Genomic DNA, 12,250 nt, shown 5'->3' with positions numbered 1-12,250 from the left:
AGAACAGACAAAGGATATCAACCAGGTTTTGGAAACTGGACACCTGGTAACTGACTTCTGCGCAACAGAAAAAGCTGAAACTGCCACAGTTATAAAGCTGCAGTTGCAGGACTTGGAGAAGACCCTCTTAGGGTAGTACTTCTGAAGGAAAAGGTGAACTAAAAACAAAGACCTGAATTAAAGTATGCATCCCCCCAAATATAGCCAAGTAATCGTCCTCCTTGAGTTAGCAAAAGATTTACAGCCTAGAGTGGTCTACAGAAATTATGGGGAGGGGTGAAGAATTAAGAAGAGAACAGGAAATGTCTTGGTGAAACCAGCATACATACTGAACTTTGATACATCCAGCCCAGTTCTCAAACACTAGGGGAAGATTAGAAAATTCTTTCGTAGGATGCTAATTAACTCCAAGACCGCTGATATTTTGTCAATCTCTTAATGAGAAAAGCCAGTCTGCAACTTTAACTCCTGACAGAAAAGCTGCTACTCAACAAACTGCCCCCCCACACAGTCTCCTAACAGTGCTTAACTCTTTAAGAGTATGAAGGGTTAGGGACTTTCCCAGTGGTCCAGTGGCTAAGACTCATAGCTCCCAATGTTGGGGGCTCAAGCTTGATTCCAGGTCAGGGAACTAGTTCCCACATGCTGCAACTAAAGATCCTGCATGCCACAACAAAGACTGAAGATGCTCTATGATGCAACTAAGAACTGGCACAGCCAAATAAATAAATAAAAATTTTTAAAAAGGATTTTTTAAAAAGGAGTATGAATGGTTAGCCAATGATCACCAAATATTTGAAGTCTTCACTACTAATGTGAGAGAAAGAAAAAAATTAACTACGAAAGGAACAAAGCCAAAAGCAATGCATGAAGAAAGCTTTAAACAAAAAAACTCTAAAATCCTAAAACATTTTATTTTCATGAAACCAGAATAGTCCCTACACCAAAGAAACATTCAAAGGACAACAAACAAATAAACGAACAAACAAAAAGCAAAGCTCCTGGGAATTAAAATGTATAGGAATTTAAGAAAAAAAAAATCAATTCACAATTCCAAACATAAAATAGAAATAACATCAAGTAAAAAACTGTAACAAAGACAGAGAGATGGACAACAGGAGAGAGAAATTATCAAAGAAATAATAGTAAATATTTCCCTAAACTGTAGGACATGAATTCCCACACTGAAAGGTCCTGTCAAATGCCTAGCAAATGAATTTTAAAAGCTCTACACAAGGTATATCACAGTGGCACTTCAGATCATGAGGAGTAAGACAGGAACCTAAAATTTCTAAAGGGAAAAAACACAGTCACATACAAAGGAAAGAGACGGCATCAGATCTTTTAACAGAAACACATAAGACAGAAAGCCTTCAAAATTGTTTCAACTTTGAATTCTAAATAGACAAGTTACAAAAAGCAGGAGTATAAAAAATATTTGCAGACATGCAAAATTTCAAAAAATGTGTCTCCCACACACCTTCCTGGAAAATCACTGAAGGTTATCCTCTGGTGGCTCTGACGGTAAAGAATCTGCCTATAACTCAAGAGACCCAGGTTTGGTCCCTGGGTTGGAAAGATCTCCTGGAGGAGGAAATGGCAACTCACTCCAGTATTCTTGCCTGGAGAATTCCAGGGCCAGAGGAGCCTAGCCGACTGTAGTCCATGGGGTTGCAAAGAGTTGGACATGACTGAGTGACTAACACACACACACACACACCATCCAACAAAATGAGTAAAACCTGAAAAGAGATGCCATGGGAACCAAGAAATAAGAAATAAGTAAGAGGTAAAGATATGATACAGTGATTAAGGAAAAGACTAGGAAGATAGACATTCTTTGAAATTCAAGATGGGAGCAAGTACAAATCAAAGCAAGACTATGAAGGACTCTAGTACAGAGGTCTCCAAGAATAAAAGTGTTTGGCTGAATTAACAATAGACACAAAACTTTATGCAACAAACAAAAATAAACAGTAAACTTCAAATAAAAAGTTGTTCAAAAATGGAAATGGAGTTACAGTTAAGCATGAATGCTGATTAAACAAAAATTGTAATAAAAAATTTTTTAAAGATTGAGGGACAGGGAGAAGAACATGTAAAATCAATTATAGGTAGGCAATTGATACTACATAAAATTGGAAAAAAAGAATCAAGAAAACAGAATATGCAAAGTACTTGGGAAATGTACATAAAAAGAACAAAGCAAAAGATTAGCTTAAACACTAGATGAAATATCTATGGAGTGAGGACTAGAAGCAGAGAGGTACACAAAAGGATGTTACTTTTTCATTACTATATTTTAAGGTATATGATGTTTTAAAGCTATCTACATTTATTACGCAGATAAAACCAAAAGCCATAAATTTATACTTTGTAACAAAATACCAATGTATTTAAGATATACCTCACTGAAGATACTAAAGGATACACATACTGCCTCATAAGATAAATCACAAAAGTTTCTTACCAGCCATATCATATTATCTGCAATACATATTCCACAAACACTTGTTTTTTCAAATGCCCAATTTTCATCATTCATCAGAAAATCTAAAAGCATACAGTAAAAAGGAAAAAACAGTCCATTCAAAAGAACAAAATAAATCTCCAGAAACTCCCTGAAGAAACACAGGCATCAGATATACTAGAACAAGACTTTAAAACAACTGCCTGCGTATATGCTCAAACAGCTAAAGAGAAATACAAAGAACTAAAGTAAATTTTAAAAACAATACATGAAGAAAGTGAGAACATCCACAAAGTGATAGAAATTATAAAAAGGAACCAAACAAACTCTGGAGTTGAAAAATATAACAACTAAATTCAAAAATTCACTGTAGGGTCAACTACATATTTGAACAAGCAGAAGAAAATCAGGATCAGTGAACTCAAAGATTAGACATTTGAAATCAAGTCTAACGAATAGAAAGAAAAAGAATGAAGAAAGTGAACTGAGCCCAAGGGATTCATGGGACATATCAAATAGATTAATAGGTACATTAAGGAAGTCTCAAGAAGAAAACAAAGTGGCAAAGGGATTATCTGAAGAAATAATGGCTGCCAAACAAATTCTAAATTTGCCCAAAGATCAACAAATCAACAAATCCAAAAAGCTCAACTAATTCCAGGTAGAATAAACCCAGAGACCCACACCAAGAAACAGAATCAAACTGTTGAAAGAGAATCTTCAAAACAGCAAAGAAAAAGAAAATCATCACAATAGAGATCCTCAATAAGAATAGCAGATTTCTCAATAGAAAGTTTGGAAGTCAGAATTCCAGTAGGCTTAAAAGGCTGAGAGAAAAAACTCTCAATTGAGAATCCCACATTTATCAACACTGTCCTTCACATATGAAGGGTAAATTAAGACATTTCCAAATAAACAAAAGCTGAAGGAGTTCCTTATTGTTATGCCTGCCCTACAGGAAAAACTTAAGGGAATTCTTCAGTTGAAATAAAAGGACACTAGACAATAACTAGAAGCTATATGCCTCTGGGAAAGGCAAACACTGGCAAAAATTAAAAATAGTATAATGGTCATTATGGTTTGTAAATCCACTTTTTACTTGCTACAGAATGTAAAAGAGAAGTGCATTAAAAAATCATTATAAATCTGCTAATAGGTACACAGTATAAAGATATGATTTGTGACACTAACAATATAAAGGAGGAACAGAGCTATACAGAAAAGTTTTTCTAAGTTATTTAAGTTAGAAAGTGAAAGTCGCTCACTCGTGTCTGACTCTTTGCAACCCCATGGACTATACAGTCCATGGAATTCTCCAGGCCAGAATACTGGAGTATGTAAGCCTTTCCCTTCTCCAGGGGATCTTCCCCACCCAGGGATCAAACCCAGGTCTCCTGCATTGTAGGCAGATTCTTTACCAGCTGAGCCACCAAGAAAACCCAAAGTGAAAGTGAAAGTTGCTCAGTCATGTTTGACTTTGCAACCCCATGGACTATACAACCCATGGAATTCTCCAGGCCAGAATATTGGAGGATTGAAGTTGGAACCAATTCAAAATACATTGTTACAACTTTATAATGTTGCAAGTAATCTCCAAGTAACTACAAACAAAACACTTATAAACCATTAACAAAGGAAATGAGAAAGGGGATAAAAACACATTACCACAAAGAAAAAAACCCAACTAAACACAAAGGAAGGCAATAATGAAGGAAATGAGATATATAAAACCTGTACAAAAGACATATCAAAAAATAATAAAATGGCAATACTCTATAAAGTTACTATAAATGTATTAAACGACAACAGAGTAGGAAGGTACAGGCTAGGAGAATGGACTGGAAAAAAGATCATTTAACTATACAATGTCAACAAGAGACTCATTTTACTTCTCAGAAGATATATAGGCTGAAAGCAAAAGGATAAAAAGATATTTCATGCAAACAGTAATGAGAGAACTGGAGTGGCTACACATATTATCTCCTATTAGATATGAAGCAAAAAAAAAAAAAAAAGGCTACAGCAGACAAAGGGTATTTTACACTGATAAAAGATTCAATCTATCAAGAATACAATTATATACTTAGGAATAAACATCACCAAGGAAGTCCAAGCCTTACATGCTGAGAACTACAAAACATTAATAAAGGAAACAGAATGATTCAAAGAAATGGAAAGATAACCCAGGCTTTTGGACTGAAAGAATTAATATTGTTAAAATGGTCATGCTACCCAAAGCAAGATTTCATGCAATCCCTATCAAATTGCCTGTGATGTTTTTCACAGAACTAGAACAAATAATCCTAAATTTTGTAATGAAACATGCAAGACTGAGAATTGCCAAAGAAATCCTGAGGAAAAGCAACAAAGCAGAAAGTATAACTTCTTCCAGTTTTCAGACAATACTACAGAGCTACAGGAACTTCCCTGGCAATCCAGTGGTTAAGATACCACACTTCCACTACAGGGTTCGGTCCCTGGTCAGGGAACTAAGTACCACATACCATGCAGCCAAAGAAAAATAAAAATAAGAAATAAAATAAGAAGAGATGCTTCTAAATTATTTTAAAAAACACGACAAAGCTACAGTAATCAAAACAGTGTGGTACTGGCACAAAAACAGACATATGGATCAATGGATAGCAAAGAAAATTCAGAAATAAACCCACATTCTTATCGCCAATTAATCTTCAACAAAGGAGGTAACAATACACAGTGAGAAAAATACAAGTCTCTTCACTAAGTGGTGCTGGGAAAAGTTGGACAGCAGCATGCAAATCAATGAATTTAGAACACACCCTCACATCATACACACAAATAACCTCAAAATGACTTAAAGACTTGAGCCTAAGACATGACACCATAAAACTCCTAGAAGTTTTAAACATGGGTAAACATTCCCTGACATAAATTTTAGCAATGTTTTCTTAGGTCAGTGTCCAAAAAAAAACAGAAATAAAAAAGCAAGAGTAAATAAATGGCACCTAATTAAATTTATAAGTTTTACACAACAAAGGAAACCATAGATAAAACAAAAAGACGACCAACAGACTGGGAGAAAATATTTGAAAATTATGTAACCAACAAGGACTTAATTCCCAAAATATACAACCAGTTCATACAACTCAATTAAAAAAAACAAACAAACAAATAACTCAATTAAAAAATGGGCTTGAAAACCTAAATAGGCATTTCTCCAAAGAAGACATGCAGATGGCCAACAGGCACATGAAAAGATGCTCATCATCACTAATTATTAGAGAAATGCAAATCAAAACCACAATGAAGTACCACCCTCACACCAGTCAGAATGGCCATCATCAAAAAGCCTACAAATAACAAGTGCTGGAGGGGATGTGGAGAAAAAGAAAGCCTCCTACACTGTTGGTGGGAACTCAAAACTGATGCAGCCACTATGGAAAATAGTATGGAGGTTCCTCAAAAAAACTAAAACCAGAGTTGCCATATGATCCAGCAATCCCACTCCTGGACATACATCTAGACAAAACTATATAACTGGGGAAAAATACATGCACCCCTAAATTCATAGCAGCACTATTTATAATACCAAGACATGGAAACAATCTAAATGTCAATGGACAGATAAATGGATAAAAATGTGTGAATATACAATGGAATATTACTCAGCTATAAAAAGAATGAAATAATGCCATTTGCAGCAACATGGATGGAGTAAGAGACCATCATATTTAAGTAAACAAAGAAAGAGAATGACAAATACCACACGCTATCACTTATATGTGGAATCTAAACTAAGACACACATGAATATAGCTACAAAACAGAAACAGACTCCAGATCTAGAGAACAGACTTGTGGTTGCCAAGGGAGAGGGGAAGTGAGGGAGGGAATGATTGGGAGCTTGGGATTAGCAGATGCAAACTATTATATACAGCTAGATAAACAACAAGGTCCTATTGTACAGCACATGGACCTACATTCAATATCCTGTGATAAACGATAATGGAAAAGCATATATGTATGTATAACTGAATCATTTTGCTGTATAATAAAAATTAAAACTTATAAATCAACTATGTCAATAAAATTTTAAAATATACGATTATAAAAAATGCATGCACCTAACAACAGAACCTCAAATATATGAAGCAAAAAATGACACAGTTCAAGTGGCTCTACAATAAGAATTGGAGATGTCAACAGAGGACAATAAAGGACAAAAGAACCAAAAAGGAGACTGATAAGGAAAGAGGACCTTAACAATATTATAGAACAAATAGACCTAACAGATATATTCAGAATATTCACCCAACAGGAAGAGAGTACCCATTCTTCTAAGGGAAACACAAACATTCTCTAAGAAAGACCACATGATAGGTCACAAAACAAGTCTTAAACTTTTTCACAAGATAGGAAAAAATACTTTGTGTGGTTTCAATCCAGTGAAATAAAACTAGAAACCAACAACAGAAGGCAAAATGGAAAATTAACACACATATGGAAATTTAACAAAACAATGAATGGGTCAAAGTAGAAATTATAAAGGAAACTAAAAATACCTTGAGATCAGCAAAAATGAAGACACAACAGATCAAAATTCACAGGATGCAAAGAAACCAATGCTAAGAGATTTATACCTGTAAACACCTACATTAAAAAAAAAAATCTCAAATCATAACCTAATTATATGCTTTAAGAAACTTGAAAAAGTATAATAAACTACATCCAAAGCTACCAGAAGGAAGGAGTAACAAAGATTAGAGTAGAAATAAGCACAACAGACACAAGAAAAACAGCAGAAAACAACCAACAGAATTAAAAGGTTGGTTCCCTAAGAAGACCAACAAAACTGGTAAGCCTTCACCTAGACTGGCAAAGAAAAAAGAGAAAGAAGACTCAAATGACTAAAACCATAAATAAAAACAGAGATGCCTTTATATATTCACATATAGAACCTGAAATATGAAGTAAACCTGCAGAAGAAGAATAAAAACCCAAATCTTAAATATAGTAATTAAAAAATTAAAATGAGGTTAATACTACTCATTTTACAGAAATAGGAATATAAAAGAATACTATGAACAGTTAAATGCCAACAAACCTGATAAGCTAGATGGACAAATTCCTGGAAACATATGGACTACTAAAACTGAAACAAGAAGAAACAGAAAATCTGTGTAGACCTAGGACAAGTAAGATTTAATTAATAATCCAAAACTTTCTAATAATAAAAAGCCCAGAACAGATGGCTTCACAGATGAATTTTACCAAACATTCAAAGAAGAATTAACACCAATTCTTAAGCTCTTTTGAACCAGTGCAGAGGAAGGAATACCATCTATGAGGCCAGACAGACAGACACCAAAAGAAAACAGGTATGTCTCAACAGCAAACAAAACTTATGGTCACATAAAAACCTGTAGAAAAACGTATACAGCAACTCCGTTTGTAACAGCCAAAAATGGAAGCAAACCCAAACGTCTTTCAATGGATAAACAGAAAACCTGTGCTACATGAATGTAATGGAACACTACTCAGCATAAAGTAGTGTTTATACTACTACCTTTTCATACACAGAACAAACTGAATGAGGCGTTATGGTGAGTGAAAGTAAGTTTCAGAAGGTTATCTAGTGTGTGATTCCACTTAAATGGCATTCTGGAAAAGGTGACAGAGACAGATCAGGGATAGAGATAGTATATGACCACAAAAAGGAAAACACAAGAGAGTTTTCGGTGTGGTCCTGTGTCCTGACTATGGTATATCCTGTATCCTATTCTGCTTCCTGATTGCAGTGCTGGTTAAACAAATCTTTAATTACAATTAGTTGTAACTAATAGAACAGTATACCAAATAAAATGCCAACTTCACTCTAATCATTTAAAAAATTAGTAAACTAAAAAAGCTGCTCATATTCATGTTAAATGACAAAATGCCAGACATGAGCAAAAGGGTAAGGTACTGGGCTTGCCATCTATCTCTTAGAAGTCATCTTCCTCTGAGTTAAACCTCTGAATCCTCTTACTGTTGTTGTGTTAAACCCATTTTGTCCTTTATTTTTACTACTTTTTAAACATTCAGTGACCTCCCTTCACCTTCCCCCACTACCCGGTTGACCCTGAGGTAAGGATGTTTAACCTGTTATATTTCTTCTGCCTTAAGAAAAATAAAGTACCTTTTCTTAATAAATGTTAAGTACAATAATATGCCTAAACAATTTCTTCAGTTATTATAAATTACTATAAAACTGTGTGAAGAAAACAACCATTTAGAATCCATTTACCAAAACAGATTCTCAAACATAATTTTATATATATATTCCAAAAATTATTTTAGATAAATATTGATCCCAAAAGTCATTGCTTTGGTCACTTCCTAAAACTGTATTTAACACTGGAAAGTGATTTACCAAAAAATATTTTGCTATTCTAGAGCTCTAGTCTATTAAAAGCATTCTTTCATTAATATAAGTCAAAATGATCCTAAAGATTTCTTGGCTGAAATTTCCAAATGAGAATCAAAGTGAACAAATTTCAAAAGATGAACAGATTTCATATCAGCAGTTTCCCCAGGAAATAAAGCAAGCCTTCACCATTAAGAAAGACCTTTAAAGAATTATACCCATTCTCAAAAAAAAAAAAAAGAATTATACCCATTCTCTTGGCTCTAATAAACATGACTTACTTTAATATAGTAATGCCAAAAGAATTATCACTGCCAGGAATTATACACAGGCCAAACAATAAGATTCTGATTAGTGTCACAAAAGATCAAAACATATATCAATTATAAACTTACAGGCATTGACTTGCATTTAGAGTCCCCAAGTATAGATTCCAGAATTTCACTGAGTAAATGAGTTCTCCAACTAGTACCCACTCATATGTAAGTGAAATAATTTCAGCCTAAGAAAACTCAGCTGTTTTCTATCTACATGACCTCATTTAAACAGAAGGAGCCTCAAAAATTTGTTTGCAGAGACACATTTAAGTAGAAGAGTAAAAAGCAGGTCTGGGTGACTGGGTGACATTATGCTATCAATTTAAGCATGCTATTACAGAAATAAAAACATGTATTAGATATTAAACAGATCTAATATTAAAATGCAACTAAGTTAGAACCCAAGTGAATCAATACAACTAAAAAATATATGTATGGATTACATATAAACCAACAAACACTATCTAAAGAAAACTAGAACGACCTCAATGAAATGAGGCAGAAACCTCAAACCATTTAAGAGTTATGTTGTAGACAGCATTTCTCCACACCTGGTCTTTTCTTCTGTAAAATGGAAATATGAGTTCTTCCAAATCAAAATACACGTTTAAGAATTGTTTCTATTTCGCAAATAGGTATTTATCCTAGTCCAATAACTAGGAAGCAAATTCCTGTGTTCTCAAGTATTCTGGGGAAAAATAAGTCTTGAAATGCAACTAAAGCAAACCAATTATAAAATGTAAAATGACCCCAATTCTTATATCTATCCAACTGCTATCTACAAAACCATGTGTGAGAACTTTTATACTTGGTAATTTCTAAAAACATGCTAATGTGGGTGACATTTCCAACCCAGATGTTCCGTTCTCCAGTCCACATTTTCAAATGCTGGGTCTACTCAAACTATCTCCAATTCAACAGAATCGCAAATAGCCTAGATATCCGTGACACTTATCTAACAAATCAATGCAAGGTACTGTTAATAACAAACAGTCCATCAGCCTGGCACTTTGTGAACCAATAAATATCCAGCAAAGAAACACCATTTATAATTAGTACATACGTTCTTTCCGGTGCTCAACTAAGCCAATAGCCTGCTTTGCTGAACATTTTGCAAACCAATTGTCCCCAAGTAAAACAGTGACTTCATTAGTATGGACGAGTTTTCCTGGCATGAAGGCAAAGGGGCCAAATGGTACCTATTGTTCAAAAAAAAAAAAGAGAAGGTCAAAACAAAATTTTAAAACACTAAAAACTGCATTTTATGAAACAGCATTAAAAGCTTTGTGTGGAGGTCTTTTTAAAAAAATCTCCTCACTAAGAAAAATAAAGTGCCAACTTCATGGACATTTAACATTGTAATTTCACTAGGAAAACCTATAGAAAAAATTTAGGTTAATTTATCAACATAAAAATAAGAAAAGAAATGAGCATATTTACAAAAATAGCTTTCAGAGAAATCAGCATTGCTTCCAAACATATTTATTTTTTGCTCAGTCATAAATCTAAATGAAAGCAAACTAGAAATAAAGTATTAATAAATTGACTTTGATTTTTTTAAACTGAAAATTATTTCTGAGAAAATAGTGTCTTTTGGGGCAAAACAGGAATTAACAAATAAAGAGCTTTAAAAGGTTTACAAATTTTATGAAATATTTGAGCTGATATAATAAAGAACAATATATTTTCAAAATATCTGGTCTAACTTAATTAAGAACTGTCTTCATGAAAAAGCATATTCATGCAAAGAAAGAATCTAATTCAGGGCTCACAAATAGACTGATGTGTCGATATGAAGATCTGAATACTCAAAAAAAATTAGCAGCACCTTTATATATAAAATCAGTGTTCTAGGGTTTAATTCTCCAAGATACATAACATTATGGTCTACTGCTGCTCTGGTTAACAGGAAATGACTACATGCCATATTTCTGTTGTAATTAGTTTGCTAACATAGTAAATTTGCATACCAAATATGTCAAATTTTATGCTAACATTTATGCCATTTATGTCATCATAACATAATTTAATATAAATCTAAAAAAGGAAAAGAATACCAACTATTACCACAATTAGTGCATTATTATAAAGTAAAACAGAAACCTTCCTATGGTAGTTATCTCTGATCTAGTCCAGGGAGTCAACTTGTAAATCAATACACATAAAGCAAAGAAACACCTTTTTACTTTACATAGTTAACATCTTTACAAGAAACAATATTCTACTTTAAAAGAAACACATCAAACATACCATGATATTATAAGACAACTTATCAGGCAAAGTACTGAGTCTTTCTTGAAGAGCATTATAGTCATTATCTACCTTCTTCCTGTTGAAAATAAAATACCAAATACTAAATTAATACCCAAATTAATGATTCCTCAAGTAGGCTATGTCTCATAAGCTAATCAAAAACCTAATTTCAGCAATTTAAAGATTAAAGTGCTTTTTAATTTTAAAATCGTGTTTTTACAAAATTTAGCAACAGCAGTATTCCACCATACACTTATCAAAGAATTAAGACTCTCAGCTTTCAGATGTAGAACACACATATCTTGAGAATTATTGTTCCCTAAAGTAGAGGATCATCTGAACTAAAGAAAATTTGGAAATTAAGGGAGACAGTGAGTTTGGAGGAAAATGGGTTCAAAATGAAGGAAGAAGAGAGCTGAAAAAAGCTTTTGAGAGAATAAACACTGGTTGTGAAATAGAAATCATCAACACAAAATCTGAGCAGATGCTTCAGTCCGTCCTCCTCAGAAAACTTTGGGTTGAAATGTCTAGAGTCATCAACTCTTCAGTTATTCATACTAATGTCATTGAGGTGAGAGAGAATCAGTCAGGAGCTAGAAGAAATTAGGTAGAGGTACTATAAAAAGTATTACAATTGGGCTTTGGAGTTTATTCCATGCTATATCTCAACAGAGCTACCTGATAAAAGTAATTTCAAACCACCAGAAGATACAACTCTGCAGGAGCAGAAATGGTGACGTTTCCCACACTGGGAACCATACTCAGCTCTCAGCTGCTGGAACTGAACAGCCCTACACTGAACTTCTATCAAACCTTCTGTGGATAT

General features: G+C 33.7%; 1 protein-coding gene across 3 annotated transcripts in view; it reads right to left on the bottom strand.

Annotated features, from left to right (window-relative positions):
• Window positions 1-12,250, bottom strand: part of URI1 (URI1 prefoldin like chaperone) — a 63,190-nt gene that overhangs the window by 15,692 nt on the left and 35,248 nt on the right. For all 3 annotated transcript variants that reach the window (XM_043899037.1, XM_043899038.1, XM_043899039.1), the window contains 2 exons: window positions 11,422-11,500; window positions 10,235-10,370 (listed from right to left, as the gene is read on the bottom strand). In XM_043899037.1, coding sequence (XP_043754972.1) covers window positions 10,235-10,370; window positions 11,422-11,500 — 215 coding nt within the window. The remainder of the gene's footprint in view (window positions 1-10,234; window positions 10,371-11,421; window positions 11,501-12,250) is intronic.

Source organism: Cervus elaphus, chromosome 4 (assembly GCF_910594005.1).
Source record: "Cervus elaphus chromosome 4, mCerEla1.1, whole genome shotgun sequence".
NCBI classification, from domain to species: Eukaryota; Metazoa; Chordata; class Mammalia; order Artiodactyla; family Cervidae; genus Cervus; species Cervus elaphus.
This window is presented reverse-complemented; position numbering and strand designations above follow the sequence as displayed.